General features: G+C 43.9%; 1 protein-coding gene across 3 annotated transcripts in view; it reads left to right on the top strand.

Moving 5' to 3' along the window:
- The window catches only part of GNPAT (glyceronephosphate O-acyltransferase), a 555169-nt gene that overhangs the window by 414200 nt on the left and 117059 nt on the right, over window positions 1-23910 (top strand). For all 3 annotated transcript variants that reach the window (XM_078649084.1, XM_078649086.1, XM_078649085.1), the window contains exon 12: window positions 15455-15595. In XM_078649084.1, the coding sequence (XP_078505210.1) occupies window positions 15455-15595 (141 nt within the window). The remainder of the gene's footprint in view (window positions 1-15454; window positions 15596-23910) is intronic.

Genomic DNA, 23910 nt, shown 5'->3' with positions numbered 1-23910 from the left:
TATATATATATATATATATATATATATATATATATATATATATATATATATATATATATATATATATATATATATATATATATATATATATATATATATATATATATGGGAGAAAATAAAAAATAAAAAGCAAAAAACCATTTCAGACAAGTATATCTACGACCTATAGAGAGGTGAGGTGTTGTGCTACCGGTGCCGTGACATCATGGTACTTGAAAGGATATTGTGTCAATATCGACATTTCACATATAAACAAAAGTTTTTTGGGATATAAATCTGTCATGCTTTCCTAGATAAACACATCGTAAATTACTGGTTTCAGACGGAGATTAGTCGTGGTATCAACAGCATATACAATTAGGTGTTTCCTAATGCGGAAGTGAATGCTCGAGTCAAAGCGGAAGTAAATGCTAATTAAAGATGTCCGGGTTGGTGAGACAAATATCTATAGAGAGCAATTTTCTATGGGCCTCTAATAGAATGAAAAACTGGTAAAAGAAATGCGTTTCCAGAGCATTACATCACCTTATCACATATTATGCTTGGGTTGTGAGACAAAATACCAGCAGGGAGACCTGAACATTATGCTAGCCACCGATGGAAAAAACAGATCACAGAAATGTACGTTATGTTAAATACCTGCTAATTTCAAAGACGAAAACATAATCTCAAACTCAGTGCAATCAGCGTTATTAACTGTTAGGGCGAGCTGCAAAGACCAATTAAGCAGATTCATTTGTGTGGGTCTTTAGAAAAAGATGTAAGTTAATGGAAACATCCGAGAAAATATTATGCGGTGTTTAGTAGAAGTGTAGACAAAAGGTAAAAAAAAGGGGGAAAGGTCACTTTTATAGGGAAAGAAAAAGAGCAAATACCTGAGAATAGGTGGAGTTTAGTAGTATCTGTGGGTAGAAAAAGGGGAGACGAAAAAATGTTTTGGTCATGGGGAAGCAAGGCATGAGGTTACACGGTGCCATGCTATTGTTTAAAAAAAAAAAAAAATTTTTTGATTACACAAAACGTATTACTCACCGGCAGAACGGTGATAATTCCAACCCGCTCCTGTTCCGGTTAATAATGTAATAATAAGGTGCACGGGTCTGCACATGAAAAGGTAATGATTCTAGGGCGTGTAGATCCGACAATGGCGGGTATTGCCAACTGTCGACTCATAAACGGCTGTACGGGAGAGAAAAAGAAAAAGAAAAAAGGGGAAATAAGAGTACTGAATACCTGAAGGGTATGAACAGTAGGGAAAATAAGGGCGGGGGTGAGAAAGTGACTGGTGCGGTCTTACCGGTGAGCCATTAGTGTAGCGTGAAGGGTCTTCTCCGGATGCGGGAAACACCCTGTACTATGTTTTACTGGCTCTTAAATAGCCCAGCATGCATCGCTTCAGTACAACGAATGAAACGCTAAAACCACGGGCAGGCTTGAGCCCCTCTGGCAATGGAAAAAAGACTATGCTTGTATTCGAAAGAAAGAACCCTTAAAAAAGGGAAAAAATATAACTAATAAAAATAAAAATAATATTGAAACGGTGTACAAGTACAACGGGTCTAAAAGAAAGATAAGAGGGTGAACAAAATGAAAAGGGAAATGTATGTAATTGGAGAATAGTCAGACTGAACAATGGTCCCCAGGAAACGAAAGTTTATTGGAATAGGAATGTCAGAGTAAAATATCAAAATGAAAGAAACGGTAAAGAGAAATACAGAACAGTAGAGCAGAATAAAGAAAATGGAAATCAGTTACTGTAGGAAATGATGACGATCATTAAAGTGGTACATTATCATTTGCTAATCTTACAGGTTATCATTTATTAAAGAGCAAAAAATGTTTTTATGCTTTGGCATGATTCTTGGTTCAAGGTCCTAGAAAGAAATGAAGCTCATCGGTATTTTGTCCGTGCTTAACCGAATGAAGACGCATGATCCAGGTGGCTTCCTGTCGTCTAAGCCTTAATTCTCGATTGCCACCTCTCACGTTAGCCTCTATTACATCAATTCCAAAGAACTTGAAATTCTTGGTTTTTCCATGTAAAGGACAATTGGCCATGTGTATTGCCATTGGATAACGTGCGTCTTGTTGGAGGATGGCCCTTGCATGTTCTCTGATTCTTTCTCGTAAGGGTCGGATGGTGCTGCCTACATATATACTTTTGCATGTGCATTGGATGATATATATGACATATCTAGAATCACAGTTTATGTTAGTGTTGATGGTGTATTGTTCTTTGTGGTGGCCGTTGAAAGTCTTAATACCATGGTTAGCCCATCGACACATTCCACAATGTCCACATTTGTAGAAACCCTTGGATTTATTTGTTAACCATGTTATGATTCTGGTGCCATGTGGAACCGTTGGACATAGTCTGTTTTTCAGGTTTCTGCCTCGTCGATATGTGATCTGGGGTCTAGTGGTGATTGCATCTTTCAAGGTTCTGTCTGCTAGTAGGATACCCCAGTGTTTGTTCATGCTTTTTCTTACTGTTGAGCTGATTTCACTGTAGTCCATAACCAGTCTCACTGGTTGAAGTGTAGTATTCTTTGGCCTTTTGTTAGTGAGAGATGCTTCTCTGTTCACTCGTTTGATTCTGTTCTTTGCCTTGTGTATTGTCTGTGCATTATATCCTCTGTTGGCAAACCTTTTCGTCATGTCTTGGATACACAGGTCAAAGTCCATATTGTCACTGCAGTTTCTTCTGGCACGTACAAACTCTCCATATGGGATGGTGTTGATCTGGTGAGGGGGATGAGAGCTGCTTGCGTGTAACACCGCGTTGCAAGAGGTTTCTTTTCGGAACAGACGACTCTCTAAGGTGTTGTTTCTGATGAAGAGTTCCACATCTAGGAAAGTGACATTGGTCAAACTAATGTGACTCGTGAATTTCATGTCCATATTGTTGTTGTTTAAATGTTCACAGAATTCTTCTAGTTTCTCTCGTGTTCCGGACCAGATGAGTAGGCAATCGTCAATATACCTGCCCCAGTATACTATGTGGTCAACCCATGGTCGGCCCCTGTTGCCCCAGATGAATTCAGCTTCTAGTGCCCCCATGTAGAGGTTGGCAAAGGACGGGGAAAATCTAGACCCCATGGCTACTCCCTTGGTTTGCCTGTACCACTGTTTATCATATAGAAAAAAGTTGTTCGTCAGTATGATGATCATCATTTCCATGAGCATTTTGGTGTGTTCCCATAAAGTAATAGGTCTGTTCATCAAGAATTTGTTGACTGCTGTTAACCCCATTTTGGGGTTAATAGAGGTGTAGAGCGAGACTACATCTAAGGTGGCCATAATTAAATCAGGTTGCCACTCCATGTCTGCCAGGATGCCAAGGATGTGTTTAGTGTCTTGTATAAAAGATGGTAAATTACTGACCAATGGGTTTAGAAACACATCTACATACTGAGAGAGTTTCTCTGTGGGTCCTCCGATGCCTGAAACAATAGGTCTTCCAGGAGGGAATGCACCTGTTTTGTGAATTTTGGGCAAAGTATATAGCCAAGGAAAGGTGGGTCTTATTACCTTCATGTACAAGTGTTCTTCTTCGTTAATTAATCCTTGCATGTGCCAATCAGAGAGATGTTTGTTGATGAGAATAGTGAGAGGACCTATAGGGTTATGGTCTAGTATGGAATAACAGCTGGTGTCCGACAATTACCTGTGCTGAAAACCACATCAGTTCTGATTGCTCAGACGATTGTCTCTGTTTCATAGATGTTGTTTCCAAACCAAGATGTCTGCCTGTTTCAGACCCGGACCCGACTTTAGCCGAAGCTCAGCCAGTGTTTCGATATGAAATAACAAAGGTGCAGCCTCTTCTCTGGGAGGACTCTCAGGCAGTGCCACTACCCTGATACCAGTACTACTGGACGCTGGAGACTTCATTTGGATCGGGGTCAGATGCTGTCCAGGGCATTCAGAATGTTTCCCATGATAAAGCTGATGGCGAGGAGGTGGGTCATTTTCATCCCCCTCGTTACATTGATTGACGTATGTATTTAGACTTGCAAAATGCTTTTTGCCTGGATAGTTCTCCTGAGACCGTTAGACTCCCCACATGGCCGACTTACAGAGAAGCGTACCTCGTTTACATTGGTAGTAATCAGTGTTGGACCTTCAGTTGCCTGCTGTGGAAAGCAAGATAGATATGCTAATCGAAATATTGCAGCCTGGGCCTACAACTTAGGGGTCCTCGCTGCCTTTTTATGAGGCTTTAATACAGTCTTTGACAGCAGCTTGGTCGAACCATGCCCGGCTTTGCCACTCAGTCTCCCTGTAGCTAGGTGTCATAGGCCAGCTCCTGAGAGCTAGGTGTTTCAAGCGTTAATCAGCAAGGTCAACCCAAATGCTTTACCCACTGCCTTGCTGTACAGAGAATTGAAGCACTTTTACTAATTTGGAAAGAAGGTTTTCTAACCTACTACTTTGGCTTTGAGTTCCCTGAAGGCTGCCTACATTCTACAGTCTACTACATACCTCACCCATAGCTTGTAGTAGTAATCAGTGCACTATTTCTGGGGTGAGGCAATGGCCTGGATGAAGTGGAAAGGAGAGGCCTTTGGTGCCTGGAGGAGCAAAGACCTCGGTATTCTGGAACTACCGCCATTTGCTTGGCCCTGAAGGCCTTACTCTTGTCCTTCATAGGGAAGCTGTTCCAGGTTCTGGCAGACAAAACAACTGCAATGTGGTACTTCAGCAAGCAAGTGTGGGGTCACTGGCACTGTTCCAGGAAGCACTGAGGCTCAAGCTGTATCTCAACCACGAAGGGATCTCTCTGACAACCAGACATGTGACAGGCTTGCTATTTTCTGTTCTGACAAGCTCAGCGGATGTCATCTGATGGACCAAGAATGGCATATGCACTCGGAAGTGTTTCAAGACATTAACCAGTGGGGCATGCTTTGGGTTGCTCCTTTCACCACCACCTAGAACATGTAGTAGCGCAACTACTGCTCGCTGGATTTTTCACGTCAAGGCGTACCTGGGAGCTGCATTCTGGTTACATCGGGCTGCAGTTTCCTGTATGCCTCTTGCCACTGCTGCTTCTGCTGTGAGTTCTGAAATAGATTAGGAGGGACCTAGTGCAACTCATTGTTATAGCTTTGAATTGGGCCAGGAGGTTGTACTACGCAAGCCTGCTGAACCTGATCATTTGCTCTCTGTTCCATCTACCTTTTCAAGAGGGCCTCCTTTCTCAGCAACAGCACAGGTTTTGCCCCTGAACCTTCATAACCTATGCCCATATATGAGGAAGTTGAGCAGAACCAACTGAAGGGGAATGGTTTTCCTGCAGAAGTAGTGGATAGTATCCTGGCGATTCGGCGGCCTTCTACCAAGTCTGTATATCCTAGTCGTTGGATGAAGTTTGTGGCCTGGTGTAAGGATCGTTAGGCTGATCGTTTTCAGGTCAAGGTAACTAATTTTTGTTTTCTCACTGGCCATGCAAAGCTTTGCTATGGGTGCTGTGAATGGTTATTTGGTGGCCCATTTGATCTTTTCAAATTTTGCCAAACCGACAAACCCTCATCGTTTAAGTCACCGGATGAGATGAGGTTTTCAAAGGGCTCATCAGTATGCTTTTTCCTGGTATTTAATATGCCACAATTGAAGGATAACTTGGTCCTCACATTCTCCATGTGCATGTCATTGAATCTGTGCATATCAGTTCCTTGAGATTATTGACCTTTAAGAATTTTTTTCCTTATTACATTTATTTCTGTGCGCCGTGTCATTGAGCTACAGGTCCTAGTGATGCAGCCGCCATATACCACGTTCTTCCCTGTCTGTTTGGTGCTTTGAACTCTGCCATGTTGCATACCGAAAGTGGTGTCGCCCTGCTGTGTGGTGCAGTCCATCACACTCCCCACTTTTTTCTGTCTGTTACATCCCACTGAGGAGGAGGAGAGACTTTATGGGTTGGATCCAAAGAGTGCCCTTAGATTTTTACATTAACAGACTGAGGATCACTAGATGGACGACAAGCTTTTTGATTGATTTGCCGGTGCTTGGAAAGGAGTAGTGATTTAGTAATTATTATTTTCCAGGTAGACTGGCCTGTGCATAAAAATGTGCTAGGCTCTGGCCAAGAAGGAGCCTCCTGTTGGCCTTTATGCTCATTTCACCACAGCCAAGGCCTCCACTACAATGTTTGCGAAAGTTGCTTCTTATCGTCTAAGCTGCCAAATGCGCATCCATCCCCACCTTCACTAGATATTACTGTATTGATGCTGCAGTCTGTAGGGAATGCTAACTGGGCTACTCAGTTCTTTGGGGCTTCCTGGTGCAAGTGCATTCCTCAAACCCTTCACCTTTTAGGAGGTACTGCTTTGATATCCATTCAAAATGTGAGGAGTCTGCGGTCAGAAGTATCCATCTGAAGAAAAATGCTGTTACTTTCTGTAACTCTCTTGCTGGTGGATAATCTAAGTGCAGGCTTCTCGCTACCCTCCCTGATCCCTATTCTGGAGAGTGGACTTTAAAAAGGCCCCAGGTTAGGTTTTGCACTCTGCCATGGTTACAATCTGTCATGATTGTTCTGGTCTGAGGGCATAAACGAGTTTAAAAGACAAAATTGATATTAGTGTGAGGTGTGGCATATCTGTCCTGTCACTTCCAGGTGAGGTTGCTGTCTCCTGCCGAGTCTGATGATACCACCTACTAGCGCGCTGGAGCAATTGCTAAACCAGTGCTGACCACATCACAGTTGGCTGTATGGTAGCGTGAATTTCTTGTTATGGTGGGGGAAGAGGGGGGGGGGGGCCGAGGGCAACATGGTGAGAGGAGGGCAGCAGGGGGTAAGCAATGACAGCAAGAGGAGGGCAGGTAGGGACAAGTAACTAGATTGGACAGCGGGAGAGGACAAGTAACAGGGAGGGCTCAAGGGGGCAGGCACAACAGGAAGGGTAGGTGGCGACAAGAAACCAGACATGGTGGTAGGGTAGCTGCAACAAGATGGAAAGCTGGTGGGGGCAAACAGCAACATAGACAACGTGGGGGAAGCAACAACATGGACAACGTGTGGGGGAAGCAACAACATGGACAGAGGGTGGGGGCAAGTTAAAATACTGACAGCGGGAGGAGGGCGGGCAAGCAACAACACAGAGGGGGACAAAAGCAATCTGGTAAGAGAGAGCAACATGAAAGCAACATGGGCCTAATTCGAGAAAAATGCAATGTAAAGGACAGGAACACAGAGGCAGTTGCGATTATTGCACGAATTGGAGAGTATGTGCAAATAAAAAAGCAATGAATGCTTTTCCTTTGGCAGCAAAAGGAAGTCGTTTCTGGTCAAGAGAAGAAAATGTAGTTAAATAAACAAGTGAAAGAATCAGAATATGTTTGTTTTTAATTGAAGTGGAAGGAACTCAACGGGCATGTGTTTTAAGATGATTATCATTACGCTATTGATAATACGCCTTTTGGGGCAATGTTGGACATCCGCTTGCTGTTTTAAGGATTTTATGGGACATGAAGTGAACTGTAGCATTTTAAGTATCAAAAACGTACGCGAGTCTCCTTTCAAGCATTGAAAGTGAAATGTTGGAAGAAAAAAGGCAATGCCCTTCCTTATCAGTAATTTAGTATTCAAATTGCAGTACCGCCTTCAGCAATTGTTACGCATATCGTTCAGGGCGGACCTGCCCACTTTGGAGCTGGGGAACAATGTTTTAGCAGCTGCGACGGCTCAACATCCTGTGATTTTGGGCACGTTACTTAATCTGCCCGTGCCTAAAACATCAATTTGACCTCTTGCATAACATTTAAATGTAAGAATGTGCACCTTGTACATAAAGGGAACTAATGGTAAAAAAAACAAGCATTGGCATTGCCAATAGGTCTCACCTTTGGGACCTTGTAGGTGTTTAGCCATGCAACAGTTGATGTTGTTGCACCAAGGATATTGTGCTGGATAATTAAACACTTATAAGGTCCCAGAGGCGAGACCTATTGGCTATGCCAATGCTTGTTTTAATGGGGCCTCGAAACGGGTCTCTATCAGGCTCTGTTTTGTGACCTGGCACCGGCTGTCCGTTTTTTTCCCCGGACTTCAGTGACAGCAGGCACATCGATGTGCGGGTGGTGAGCGTTGTAGGGGAAGGGAAATCATTTAAAGAGTCATTTTCTCTCTGGATTTCCCTTCTCTTTCTGAAGCTCAGGAGCAGCAACATTGTCGTGATGTCACCACCAGGGTTTTAAGTGGAAGTGTTTTCAATATTATATACAAGCCATAGTTGCTCCTTATTTATCTGATGCAACTCGCAATTACTGACCAAGCCAATAGTCCTGACTTGTAGGTATGATGTGACTTGTATCATATATCTGGACGCAATGACAGGAACAGCAAAATACAAATTGGGCGGCATACTGTGCTAAACACAGATTTTTAGCTTGCGTGTTTTAAGCCACGCCCTTAATTACATTGACCACGCCCTTTGAGATACTCCCCAGTTTTTTCATCCCACTTAAAGCCCTGCACATGGGATTAGATATCACCCACGGTCTGGGCGGGACACAGAGCCGCATAAGTGAGGGATAGAGTGTGGCATTATGGTCGGAGCTCTCAACTTTCTACTTGGAGAACCAGTTTCGAATGCCAGCACCTGCTCAACATCTACTTCAAATCACTTAACATCCCCTTGTCTAAAATCAAATTCATTTGAATTGTGTAGTGTAACTGGTGCCTCTGTAAAGAAATCCAATGTCCTTGGGCCGAATTTGCGCTACACAAAAACTGCAAAAATGGAGAACAATTAACCAGATACCCACTGCCAGTATTATTTCAACACTAGCAGAACTTCCCTTGAAAGCCCACACTATGCACAAATGAAATTATTTGCCATTTTGCTATACTTTTAGGTTATGCAAAACGACTCAAAAAACTGCTGTATTTTGTGAAGCCTTCAATTTATACAGGCTTTATGACCCCGCCTGGTCGGATAGGTTGACAGGATAACGCGCCTGCTACTGAAATCTCCTCCGTTGCATTTCAGCTTGGACCCATCACAGGATAAGTGCTTATTCGAGTTTTAGCAGAATATTCTCAGACTGGCTGCTTGGAGGACATCATTGCTGCCCACCCAATCAATACATTTTCCATACAAATTTGTGCAGAGACCACCACATTTCCAGAAGTCCTTGATCAAGGTTTGCTAGATTTCTCCAAAGTCCGGCCATGCCACATGTAGCCCCAATTTTCCGCAATATCTCCTCCTGCGTGTAGCTGAGTTTTTCCGCAAGTGGTTTCAAAGATTTACCCCCAGAATCTCGCCTCAGGATGAACCGAATGTTTGTCTTGCCTCAGGTAGGGTGCGGCCGAGTTTGCCTAAGGCCGGGTGCGTCGAGTTCTCACAGGAAAGAAGAGTGGTAAAGATTAGGTTTTCACTACTGGAGCGGCCGCGGACATCTGCTGGCCTCCGTGGGAGAGCTGCCACCGCAGCATCAGCTGCTCCGGGAATGAGAACCTCACGCTGGCGTCCCAGGGACTCGCCTACCGAAGATAAGCTACGCCGTTCCCATGGAGGATCTCACGCCAGCAAGGACAAGCCCCGCGCCCGCAGGCGCTCATTTGCATTCAGTGATGTCCGTGAGAGTAGTTTTTTTTGTTGCAACATTTGCTTGTCGATTATAGGACTAAATAACACCAAGTTCACCCCGTGTCAAGTGCTATCATGGCACAGAGAAGTGTTTAACCTTTTATAGAGAACACGTCATGCTTGAAGAGAGTCTATTAATAATTTTGTCCAGAATCTCTGAATCCTAAAAGGCAGAGTTGTTCCAGCAGAAATTCAAACCAGTGACTTCAGAGGTGCGCGCAGATGCTGTTTACAGGTGCTTAACCCACTGAGCTATCATCCTGATTGTTTTCTTCCCCAGCGGAAGTACAAGGAGCTAAATGAGTCATATGCCTCAAACAAGCGCGGTGGGCGTGCACTGCAAGGAATGTCAGGTATGCAGCTGGCACCCGGGGGCGCTGCTGCTCGCTCCTTAGCTCCCTAGGCCAGGGGAGAGAGAAGGTGGGACATGCACACCCCTTTGGCCAATTGCGTGCTGTCTTTCTTAGAAAGACGAATGCAAAGGCCAATAGCGTGCGAGCAAAAATTAAAGCACATGCACAAGCGTGTGCTCCGAGTTAAAAGTCCCTACTAGAAGCCTCGCAGAGCAGCACATGCGCGCTGGCTCAGGTAAGACCTAAAAATCAAGCATAAAGAACATGAAGGCAATTGTTATTGCATGCCCAAGTTCTCAAGCAACACCAAAGGTTCGTACAAGCACTTAAAGAAAAGTATGTTGAAAAACTAAATGAGGTAAATCGTCACTGTGATGTTAAGGGGCAACAATCTTAATGAACATAATCCAGAGTACGCATGCGACTGTAAGGCAAAGCATGCCTTTACAGTGTATGGTTTCCAAGAGCTGAAGCTTTTGTTGTGTGTATCATTACAGGTAGATCTTTGGAGCAAGAGAACCATGTTCGAGTCCCAGTGCCGGCTCAACATCTTGTGATTCTGATCAAATCACTTAATCTGCCCGTGCACATCAATTTTACCTCTTGCATAACATTTAAATGTTAGGATGTATGACACGTATAGACGGGCAACTAATAGGAAGAAAATAAACATAATAAACATAAAAATGAAGGCAATTGTTGTCATTGAGTGCATAAATTTAACCGCATGTGTGATTGAGAAAATAAATGCTGAGCCTTTCCCAAGCGACACTAAAAGTTCGATCTGCTGTTATTGATGTTGTAAAGTAATTTGTGCTGTAACGCTGATTTAGAACACATGTTGGAAATATAAACCAGGAGTGAAAAATGCTAGGAAAATATCAACATTTAAACTATGTCTCTATTGGAGAACTCATTTGAGCTTTTGTTTGACGCCTAATTGGTTCTCATGGCCGGCCACCCAGCTGTGGTTGCATGAGAGGTAAATACACATAGGGTTACTACAGGCCAGTGTCTTCCCAGGGCTTGCCCCAGGCACTGTTCTGAACTGCTTTTACACTGAGGATGTTTGCTTTTGCAAAAATTGCCTCACTGTATATGTTCAGAGTCTGAAGAAAGTGGAATGTAATTTCAGTCCTGGAATTACTGGATGCATTCCCGGTAAGTTACTTCTGTGCAAGTCTTTATTTTCTGTCCTCTTAGTTATCTGTATTGTGTGGGTTTTTGTCACGTAGTTGGGCAATAGAGTTGCTGCTTTTGCGTCTGTCACTCATGTTTTTTTGAGGCCTGGTTTCAACATGTTTTATTAAAAGACTAAAAGTATCTGTCAGACTGAGTAGGTTAATAAAAGATTTTGCACTTTGTGCGCACCCTTCTTGGGTCAGGATGCATCGCTGAAACAATAGTATTAAACTAGTCAGAGACAAAAATATAATATACGAATGAATCCATAACAAGCTTCTGGTTTCAAACTACCAATCTTTCAAACTCTGGTATGATGTCACGTAAAGGTCCTGAGTTGGTGTATCGGGACCAGAGGCAGCAAATATAGCTTAAATACTAAAAACCAACACCAAAAATAATACGGTCTTAAGTAATGCGTCACCTCCAGATGGTGCACGAGTTGGGGCTACACGCTGGTGGACGGTGTCTACCCACTTTTTGTACAGGGTGAACGCCGTCCACCCTGCCAAGAATTTGGGCTCCACTGAATAATGTGCTGAACTCATCCTGGTGTAATTTCCAAACACCGGGACACTTTCAGCAGTGTCTGCAAGGTGTCTGCTTTCCATCTGCAACAAGCAACAACGTGCAGGCGGGTACGGGATGAGGTTTCTTATTTAAGATTCCTGCTGGGCCCATAACAAAGGCCGAATTTGAGGTGTCATCAGGCCTCCTCTTGTTTGAGTCTCTTGGCTGGGAGCAGACAGGAGCCTCACACCTGATGCAAATGAAGCGAAGGGGAACACCTTGTTAGCGCTTCACATATACTTAAGACAGGCAGCTTTTCACTTTGTTCAGTCCCTGTTTAGGAGATATGCATGCACTGTAAGAATATCAGATGTGTTGGTCTTTCCCAGTACTTACACATAGCAAATTGCATTTATATAGAGCTTACTTCCCCTGAGGAGGCATTGAAATAATTTAAGTACCACTATTTTTTCTTGTATAGCCCTACTCATTCCAATGCAGGGTGTCGGCGCGCTTTACATCAACACATGCATATTACATGTACAATAAATTATATAATTTTGAAAATGAATGTACCGGATATGGTCCATAAAACTGGAGGATTGCAAGGTGTAGAAGTCACATATCTTCCATAGCTCACTGTACTATTATCCTCCCAATGTGCTCAAACATACACATGATACACCTGCTAAACTTATATGTGAGAGCTTTAGATCTGATGTCACTTCTTGTGATGCCACTTCCTGTAAAGTCGTGGCTTATGATGCCACTTTCTATGATGTCAATTCCTGTGATGCTATGTCTGATGTCATGTGCACCGTGATGTCATGCGCCGTGATTTTGACCGCCATGATGGCACTTGCATACAGCCTAACTAGGTGAGTCCCCCACTTCTTTTTTTTTTTTTTGGACTTACAGACATAAACATGGCAAAATAAGAGAGAAACAAGAACCTAACAAGAAAAATAAAACGAGCGGAGCAACAAAAGAAAAATGTGCACTCGCAAGGACTGTGTGAAGAATAAGAAACAGTGAAAAAACTAACAAAGCCTCTTTACCCAGTTCACAAAGGCATGCAAAAGGTCTTTTAAAGCCCTGTAAAATACTCTGTTGAGGCTGAGATAAGACACCAGACACTGCTCAGTGCAAGTCAATGCATTTCATGAAGCGGGACAAAGGAATCCTGTGGATTATTTATTGTGCTGGGTGGGAGGCCACCATGGCAATGGAAGGGAGGGGCAACACAGACGGTAGAAGCAATCAGATGGTCGGAGGGAGCAGAGTACAGAGGCAGCTACAAAACAGCTCTCCGGAAAGTGGCTCAACAAAAAGAAAAAATAGTACCCAAAAACCAACATACAAGTACAAAAGTGTAAGGGTAAAAGTAATTGGGCTATGCTCCATGGGAAGGGACAACCTGTGAAAAGGAGGCTCATTAAGGGAAGATTAACCACTTGGAAACCATGCTTTTTAAAGGACACTCGAAGAAACAAATGAAAAGCAATGAGCTTTTTATTTCAAAGTATATATGACATGTCTCGAAGAGACTGCGCAAGCGCTGTTTAGCTGAGACTTAAAAAGTTCCAGATCTAGTTTGGTGCTCGGGGACTTCATCAAGTAAGGAAGCTGTGGTTAGAGTGGGCACAAGAAAGAAGTGTTACTGAACGTAAGCAACTACTTCATGCAGGGGAAAGATCATAATTCTTAAATGGCTGGGGACAAGCTTTTTATCAAAACTGTTATTTGTATTTTATTTGGTGTAGAATGCATCCAAGCCAATTACATCATTGATTTGCACTTTAAGACACAAGAAAATTAAAGTATAAAAGAAAAAGGTATTTGAATTGTAATGGCAAAATCATAAGGCCGTAATGTCACATTATGTAAAGTTAGATATGTTGGCTTTTTCAACTGCTAAAGGAGAGCATAAATGTCAGACCCTGAATTGTAGGTTCCAGATTGCTTATGATGGTGCCTACAGTATAACTATCAAGCTATGTTTAATAATAGCACTCCACAGATTGTTGCGGCATTTACAGACACTGCAAGAGCAGGCTTTTTGTGCCTTTGCTTAATGGATATACTTGGAGGTTATGCCTAACTCTAGCATGCCACAAACTTTCACAGAAGTGTACCGACCACAATAGTAGGATTGCCACATTCTGGGGAATATTTTTTCCCGCATTACTTCGTTCTTGATATATATTAGCAGATCAGCCTTGAAAAAGTCAAGTAGACGAAATACATCTCGGCTGCCTTTGATCTATTATATGTACCAATATTTCTACATTGTTTTTTTTATTTGTTTTTAATATTATTTATATTATTTTTATAGTATAATACATTCACATACGTGGTTGCATGGTTAACTGCAGTTGGTCGAGCATATTAGTACATTGTTGTTTATACGGTTCCTTCTTTGCTGGCTAGTTTTAATTCTATAGCATATTCTTGGACTCTGTGTACTGTTTGGGCTACTTTTTAAAGAGTTCTTTGGTAAAAAGTATCGCAAGTATCAAGTCAGGTTTACTTAGAATATTTTAACAGACCTTTAAGAAGATGAGACAAATTTTAAAATCAACACATTTCAGTATTTTACATTTATCCACAAGTAAATACATACAGTTTTAGAATGTAACTACAGTTTAAAATGTGAAATAATTTAGTAAGCTCAAATGTATGTTCATCCCTGTGCATTACTGATAGTGCTTCCTTAATTTGTGAACCCTGCATTTTAGAAATAATATTCGTAGTATTTTACACCTGTACACTGGCAATACCTACTTGTAATAATACAAGGACCAATATGACCACGATCTGTCTGTTCTTGACAGGAATTTCATATTTCCCAACCTTTTTAAAAATGTTATTAGCCAAACCTGAATGTAACTTAGTATTTTTAACTTATAAAAAGAGCTTTGTTTTTCAAGGGTCCACTGCTTGCTGTAAATGTGTCAAAATATGTATCGTACATGCTGTAAAAATATGTATCGTACATGCTGTATAAATATTAGAGTCCAGATTAGTTGTTTTCAAATAATGATTTAAATCGTTATTACCTGTTTACTACGTATTCTAAGGTCCATTCAACAATTGCAAATCTAGTCCCAATTTAAAGATTGCCTCATAGATGGGCTTTGTGAATCTCTCTAGTGGATTTAAGTTGTAAAGTGATAACTGTCTGTATAATTTGACTATGGAGGCAATGGAGCATGTTTTAAATTCCAATTTTTTTTATTTTAAAGTACACTACATATAACTATTTCTGCAAAATATATTGTATTTTACAAAGAAAAAAACTTTCAAGAGCAAAGAAATTAACAAAAAAGGACAGAAAGAACCATTATAATATATCAGATTTAAAATTAGAAAACAGTCCAAGGGGTGTAGCATGTTTAGTGGGATGACGCTGTTTTATTCCCTTTCACTTATAATATACAGGACTTTTACCCAAGCCTTGTAATCTCCCATCGATTCATGCCCTAACCAAGATGCTGAATTTAGATGCTTGCCTAAAACTGCTGGAATTTATAATGTTTTACTTATGTTTAGGTGTAAATGGTGCGAGTTTATCAAACTATTATGGATGAAACAAAAACTGCCCGTCGAAAACTGTTGAAAGGTCTTTGCTGTATCATGGTGATCCGTCACTTGGGGGAACATAGTATAGCTCAGACTACTATTAAATTTGTCTTTAAATAGTCTAATTCCATAGAATTTACTATGTTCTAGATTTTCGTCTTCTTGTCAAAACTTTAGGAAGCTTCGGACCCATGATCACTTCACTAATTACAGTGTTTTTGACAGGACTTTGATGAAGGTTGCTTCCTACTCAATAAAAGTAATGCAGTTAACGTCACTCCACAAGAAATAATAATAAAAGAGGAAGGGGGTGAAGTGGTATCATTCTTATCAGCCATGTTCAGGCCCTTCATCGAAGGTTATCAGGTATGTTTTTTAAAGAATTTATTATATATTTGAGAATGGCAAAATATCTGTGTTTCACAATCCTGATTGTTTACATTTCTCACATATCTGTAGCCGGTTTATTTCTTATATGTCGTACATGACTTTTTTTTTTTTTACCGCTGATTTGTTTGCTCTTTACTATGTTGGGTGCCCTAATTTTCTTTTAATTCATTTACATTTCTCAGACTGTACTCACTGTGTGTTTGCCTTGTACATGATGTTTCAAAAAGGATGGAAAAAGGTGCCAGTGCATACACTTGTTGTGTTAGCATGCACAATTGTTTCTTAAATACCATATTTTTTAAGATATACTTATTGAATTTGAGTCAATAGCAGTCATATATGAGCTTATAAATTTCATCATATAAAGGTAAAAAGTGCAGGAAAAACAATCATTGCTTCAGTTGTGTACTGTGATGTTGTTGGGTATACATTTCAAAATTAACAAGGTGACATGTCTTCATCTTCATTAACTATCGGTACACTCAAGATTACATTACTTTGTTTGATCTTTTATTGTTATTTTTTATTGTCCATAACAGCAATATGAGATACATCATTATACTTTTTGCCATGTACATTACACATTGAACGATTCTTCAATCAACCATAGTCAAGTATAGCAGCACCGTCCATAGATTAACACATCCAAAACCATAGAGATTTTAACGTATAAAGTGAGAATAAACCATCGCCTTCGTCTTCCCCGTTGCATTCATTCTATAGTGTCCTCCTAAAGAACACATTATCGTCATCAATATTTATATTCTGCTTTTCCCCAGTATCACCTCAATAACCATTGAGAAAGTCAACTCTACAATACCCTAGTTTTCCATGCCTTTCATTCTGACAATGTAGCTAAACTGTGTGAACACCGAGCAAGCTGATCATTTTGGGTAGCTGTGTTTTAGTATTGCAGGGAATGTTCATTGGCTACCTTCAAATAGCATACATCAACCCCTTTCAGTTCTCTCCTTCATGTGACATTTCCATGCGGGCTGTAGTCTAGTATCTAGTGGATCAGTTTAGTCATGCAATATTGCAGCCTAATCAGCTAGGTCTTCCATTTATTTTTCATCCCTGCTCGTAAGTTTCATCCAAGTATCTTCATCTACCACCATTTTCCCTTATCTCTAAGCCAACTGGTAATGAGAAATGCCTGTGGCCATAGCAAATGTATTGTCAGTCCAGTATTTTGCTAGTATTGCCCAGAGGCCACCAATGTTATGCTTCATTTTACCCGTCTTAGATCTTGCCTGGAACAGTGCAAGAATTGTCACTTGCAAGAAATTTTGATTTCTTACAGGGGAATTATAACCCACCCTTAGGAGTAGTGTAGAAAGCTGGCTCTATATATACCATACCTAAATGATGTATAGTGTGCACAGAGTCCAGGGAGACCCTAGAGGTATAGCAGAGGCTAACTTAGGTAAGTACTAACAGCTCTCTTTGTGGTAGTGTGGGTGAGCAGTTAGGCTTATCCAGAGGGTGTGTTAAGCATTTATTATATTCACTCAATCAAGAACTAATACAAACACTCAGAGACATAATCCAGACCAATTAGGTAAGTATAAAAAAGATCTACTTAAGTTTTATTTTAGAACTAAGCAGGACTTGGCACAGGAAAGTGATCTATACTTTCAACATGCAAGACTGTTCAAGTTAATGCAGTTGTGCTTGAAGTTACAAGTGTTACAGGTTGGTAAATACTTTGAAAACATTTTCAATTACACAGATATTACTTTTTCTTTACTTTTGGATTACTTTGAGTACTGGGGTGGTATGCCTATTTAGGATCTCTACATACAAGGTAAGTATGACTTTTTATACTTTGCAATTGAGTTCACTTTTCCCCATACATACATGCCCAAAACCTTAAAACATGGTTATCGTTTTGAAGGTAAGTACTTGACTTACGAGTATGAGCTTTGGGGGTTAGGACCAAGGTTCCCAAAGGTCTAGATGGGCACTCAAGTTGCACCACCACCACCAGCGGCAATGGGGGTCTTCATTTAGGGACTGCTGACGAGCAGGCTATTCGTCTGTGGGAGCAAAGCTTCTATGGTTAAGGTCAGCACTGCAGGGGCCAGCACAGGAGCTGCACCACTAGCGGCACTGGGGCAGCTGGGTACAGGTTGCAAAACTGACGTTTGGGACCCTGTGTTTCCCAGTGGACATCTTTGGTTTCACAAAGATGCTGCAGGCTCATGCAGGGAGGCTTCCATAAAGCGACCACCAGCTGGAGAGATACGTTGGGATCTTGAGGGGATGCCTGGCACCGTCTGTTACGTGACCCCCAGCTTTTGAAACATCAAGGTAATTAGTTTATCCCTGTATGAAAATAAATATTGAATCGATCCCTCTGTACTTTTTCTTGTTTATACACATCTTTTGATGTACCTTGCTCATGTATAGGAGGGTAATTTGGGCATAACCCCTGTTTTTTCCTATTGGCACCGTCTGTTGGGCCACCGAGGCCGTTGGGCATCGGGTGCAGGGGTGTCTTCCGGCGTTGTTTTTTATTACCAGCTCCGGTCGCTGTTGTGGGGACCCTTCAGATTGAGGCTGCAGGCTTTGGCTTGTGGGAGGTCGGGGATCACCAGATCCCATGTCAGATTGTTGGGGAGACCTCCTTGGGGTGTAGGACCACTTAAACTCAGACTGTGGGCGCCGGGTGCAGAGTGGTGCAGAATCGCAGAGTTACCAGAATCCGGATTCTGGAGGTGAGTATGTGGTTGAGCAACTTCAGTGCTCATGGTAGACAGTCTGTTGGAAGGTTGCAGGGCAGGTCCTCCGGGCTCTGGGGGTTGCTGGCTGCTAGACGCGCCAGGCTTCTTGCTGTAGGCAGGTCGTAGACAGGACAGGCCGTTAGGGCTGGGGCCAAGGCAGTTGGTATCCTCTTCTCCTTCCTGGGTCAGCACGGCTCTTCGGTCCTTCTTCTTTCGTCCTTGAATCTGAGGAGGCAAGGTCCAGGGTCGCCCCTAAATACTAAATTTAGAGGTGTTAAAGGGTTGTGCAGGTCAGGACCAATGGGTCCCTTCCTTGGGGTGGGTACACCCCCTATTATGCCACCCTCCAGTGGGGGCATGAGCCTCTTCCTAATTGGCTGAGTCCTCTAATCTTTAAAGATGGAAGGAATTGAGGTGTGTGCTTCACTTAGCCTCCCCCACCTGAGGGGTGGGGTTGACAAAGGTGGGACAGCTCTCTTCCTGGCTTGGATTTCTAGCTGATTCTCCTTCCCAAAATGGGGCCCAGAACCGGTGGGAGCCAGTTGCCTGGGGCAGCAAAAGGCAGGGACAGCGTCCAAAGGCAGCAGGCATTTGAAGCTATTCCTTTCGCGGACCCAGCCCATCCTGGGGGAGGAGGCAGGACACCTTTGCCCAGGATGGGCTTTGTTTCTGGACCCAGAGAGCGGAGGCTCTGTACCCAGGGGTCCAGAAACCTGTCTGGTGGTGGCAAATGGTGGGCAGCCATTCAGGAACCACACCAGGGCTGGTCGATTTCAGGGGGAATCACTAAGATGCCCTCTGAGTGCATTTTAGATTAAATCCCACACTGGCATCAGTGTGGGTTTAATGTGCTGATAAGCTTGCTGGCAAACTTCCAAGTTTTTAGTACAGCTGTTATGGGGCTGTGGAGTTCGTAGTGACCAACTCCCAGACCATATACTTTTATGGCTTTACTACACTTACAATTTCTAAGAATGGATTTAGACACTGTAGGGGTAGAGTGCTCATGCATTTGCACCCTCCCCTTAGGGCTAGTGCACCCTGCTAGAGGGGTGACTTACATAGGCCTTAGGCAGTTGATTGCAGGCATGGCACCCAGGGATGTGTGCCATGTCGACTCTTCACTTTTCTCTGCACCAAAATACGCAGCCTGCAGTAGCAGTGTGGATGGGGTAAGGTGCAGGGCCAGTAAGGGTGGCACAATAGGTGCTGCAGCCTTTAAAGTCCTTCCTTGATCACAGTGCCCTTAGTACCCATGGTACCTTTGTACAAGGGGCTTACATCTGGCCAGGGATGGGCCAATTGTGGATACAAGGAAACAGCCTGGGGAAAGAAAAACCGGCCCTGGGAACCTGATTGGCAGGGACTCAGGGCACATCAAGTCAGGTTGCATCAGATGTCAGGCAACAAGTGGGGGTAGCCATTAAAAAGGGGGCACTTTCCTACACTTTGTATATGTTGCACACTTATTTAAGTGAAGTACCTTGCACTAATCTAGGCAACCCTTATGGTGATTATAGTGGTCTTAGAGAATCATAGAAAGCTCTCTAAGTGGTAGCTGTGGAGAGGAGCCTTCATTGGTCCAGAAGGAGTGTTGAGTAGCTTGTTTTACCAGAACCTATCAGCTAATGCAGGTTAAACAAAAAGAACCACACAGTGTAGTAATAAAAATAAGTATATTTATATCTCCTATCAGGAGATACCAACACAATACACACAATATTTCAAATGTAAACAGGTAGGTAAGCACAAATACACAGTGGTCTCCGGGGGGAGACCAAGCCATATACTAAAGAAGTGGAATGCCAACGGCGACTGAAGTCAGGACTTGGCCCAGAAGACTCAGAAGAGCTGGGGGCACAAGGAACCACCCGAAGTAAGTGCCCAGGATCCCCACGGAGGCTGTGTGCAGAGTGGAAACACATCTGCATACTCAATACAAGTTATTGTGAAAGTCGCGGTTGCAGTTTTCAAGAAGGAGGACCCTGAAGAAACCCAGTAGAAGGCAGAAGGTTGGAGATTCACCACACCCGTGGATACCCCAGGAACCAGGATACCTACATCAGGGAAGCCAGGTGCATGGGTGTGAAGTGACGTCAGAAACCGCTGTAGACCACAATGGAGGACTTCAGGAAAGATGTAGCTGGCGAAGAATGTGAAAGAGTCCGGTTGAATCCAAGGATGGATTCTTGAAGAGAAGAACCTGCAAGCAGAGGGGACAGAGTCTATGCCACTCAGAGGTGAACAAGAGGCACAGAAGAGCAATGACCACCGATGGCAGAAGATGCAGGATTAATAACGGTGACCTTGTTGCTGCAGCTGTGATGACCAGGAGTCACTGTGGAAGACCATGAGTCGTTCACAAGCTGTCCGACGTCATAGGTCAAGAACCAGGGGGTCGGTGTTAGGCGGGAGCACCAACAAGCCTTGGCAGCAGAAACAGGCGTGGTAAATGAAAAAGGTGCAATGTTGGGACCAGCAAATTACAAAGGACTCGCCAATTGCAGTAGAGTTAGAGCAGGCCCTGAGCAAGCAGGGGAGCCCACTGAAGCCAAAGAAGACCCTCACGAGGACCCACAGGCCAAAGGCACACGAGTACCTCAAGTTGCTCACCAAAGATGCAGGACCACAGTTCAGAGGTTGCAGTGAGGACGAAGATCTTGGCAGGGAGAGATGCTGGAGCTTCTTGCAGCCCGAAGATCTCTGGAGTACATAACCAACAAGCCTTGACAGCGGCCAGTTGACGCAGTGCACAGGGGTTCTGTTCTAGCAGTTCCGATGAGGGATACTGGCCTCAAACTTGCTGAGAGGACAGGTCAGACCTCGAGGGCGTTGCAGAACCACTACCTGTGTTACTCAGCCTTTCGGAGTCCGTGGGTCCTTGGGTGGCCCAACCAACGGTGTCCAGCCATCCCCCAAGATCCTAACTTACCTCTACAGCTGGTGGTCGACTTCAGGAAGTCTGTCTGCACGCTATATCTCATTTTGGTATAGTATATATAGAACCAGCTTCCTATAATGTCCACCTTCCCTTGCTTGGGGAAGGGTTTGTCCTTGGCCTTAATAGTGTTTGCCGTTGTCTTCACTTTCTCTGAGGTAACTGCTTCTTTGGTGCGCACTCGCTACAAGAATGTTCTAACCGCCAGACCCCACCTCTCGGGCAGCATGTGCAGTCAGGTAAGTCTGGGGGAAATCCAGACCTCCTCACTGCTGGTATGCAGTCATTTTAAACCCAGGAGATTAGCAGCCTCTCCACTGGACAAGCGCCATTGAAGGAGATCAATGTGTGCTAGTAGCCTCAGGTCATCAGGCCCCCTGACACCTTTTACCGCTTTGCTATCAAAATACTTTGCTATAGATATTACTGTTGTCTCCTGTAGGAAGGTGGATACCTGACTATGGTTACCCCAGATTTTTTGCCTAGTGTTTAGCTGGGTTTCGACTTAGTTGGCCTGGGATCCTGCTAATCAGGGCCCCAGGCTATCTGCTCTCTCTTTAAAATGGACTCCATGTACCCTAGGTGCATAACTAAATTGGTATTGGACACCTTATCAGCCCCTGTACAGTGTACTATAGGTACCCAGGGCATAGGTGCATCCAAGGCCTACCAGGGGTTGCAGCATATCTTTTGCCACCCCTGGCTGGCCATCCAAACAGACACAACTGGCTGATCACTCAGCTGGGGCAAGGTGGTGTAATCACCCCTTGCTTAGATGTAGTATACCTGTATCTAAACCTATATCTGGACACATATATACCTATAAGTCACTCCTATGGCAGGCCTTAACAATCCTGGAGGCAGAGTGCTTGATTTTATGTGAGATGGTGCTCTAGCATGAGCTGAGCCTGTCTGCAGTGTTCGGAACCATTTCCTTACTGCTGTTCCAGGGTATTGCCATACCATATACTCTTAAGTGCATTATAATCCTCGTGGTTATTACTAACTTTGGTTTGGCTTTATCAAAACATGTCGTGTAAGGTTTCATACACTTTGGAATACTACCACCTCGCCAGTTCTGGCGACGGGGGTAGCATTCCACCCTTCTAGAGGGAGAAGACATGTTACTTTACTTAAAACGCGGTTAATCCTAACCAGAGCCTCAGCATCACAAAATGGATGCTGCTGCCCCGACACAGGTCTGGACCCCTGCTGCTGACTGAAACCTGGCAGGGGAGGCGTCGACAAAGAGTTTCCTGTCACAGGGAGGTGTTACACCACCCCAGACAGGAGATAGTGGATTGGAGCAGGGAGGGTTGAAAGAAACTAGACACTGCCTGGGGCACACAAGGTGTCCCATGCAAAATCCAGTCAAACCGGTTCTGGGGCACTCCAGCCCCAGCTCTGGCGTGAAACTGGACAAAGGGAAAGGGGTGTAACCACCCCCTTCCTGGGTCCCACCCATAGGAGGGACCTAGCAGGTAATCCAGCCCCTTGATTTGGAATAAAAGGTAGGAGCTGTGCTAGTGCACATCAGATTATCCTGACTGAAACTTTGATACAGAACTCTGGACCCTTAGACATCCCACTCGACGTGGAAGACTGAAGAATCTCCCTTGTGGTCAAGGAGTGACCACCCTGTGCAAACAGGCACCATCCAGCACCCAACGGTTGGCTTTGTTGCAGTTCCCGCCGGAACTCGAGCGTCAGAGATCGACAAGACCAGCTCCCCTCGACTTCTAACAGCCGGATCAACAGTCCCAGCGAATCTGAGACCCGTGGAGGCGACGTGAAGCGTGGAGCCGGCCATCTTGGAAAAACTACGAAGTGCTGACCATGCAGCTCCCAAGGCTCCCTCGAAGCTGTGCATTGGGGTTTGAGAAGCCCCAGCCCCGAGCAGCTTTTGCACCGAAGATCTCCCCTCCACACTCACCGAGTGCTGCGTGGGGCCCTTTTGCATTTTCCTGCTCGACGCGTTGGTCCGGTCACTTGCCCGTTGACTAGTGGCCCCAATACCGACGATCCTTTGAATTTACACTGCTGGTCTGGTTGCTCCAGACTGGCACTCGCTCCCCTGAAAAGGAGCAATCTATCTGACCTTGCTGGTCCGAACAAGAAGCGATCTTCCAATCCTGCGTGGGTTGCACTTGCCAAGGCTTGTTAACTCCGATCCGGAAGCCGACACCGCCGACAGCGAGAGCCTTCATAGGACAGCTCGTGATTCACTCCAGGTCATCCTCGGTGCCCCAGAGTCCACGTGGCAGCGGAGACCAGCTTCTCGACAACCACCTGATTGCGCCCGACATTGCCTGGTTCCTTCCTGGTCACTGGCTAGTGACCCAGACTCTGTCCCCTCTGCTTTCAGGTACTCTACATCTTCGATCCACCCTTGGATCCAACCGGACTCTTCTCTCCTGGCCGCCAGCAGCATCTTCATCTCCAGGCTCCATAGATCTACACGACGAAACCCGACACGCTTTGGCACCTATGCACCTGCTTCCTGTGGGTGAGGTAACTCATGAAAGCCGGTGCTCCTGTAGTGGTGTACACCTCTAGAGTCTAAGTTTAAAGTGTGGTAATTCTATTCCAGTCGGAAGACTCTTAAAACTGTAACTCGATAACTTTTA

Source organism: Lissotriton helveticus, chromosome 6 (assembly GCF_964261635.1).
Source record: "Lissotriton helveticus chromosome 6, aLisHel1.1, whole genome shotgun sequence".
Classification (NCBI taxonomy): domain Eukaryota; kingdom Metazoa; phylum Chordata; class Amphibia; order Caudata; family Salamandridae; genus Lissotriton; species Lissotriton helveticus.
The sequence above is the reverse complement of the archived record's forward strand: the minus strand, read 5'-3'. Positions and strand labels throughout refer to the sequence as shown.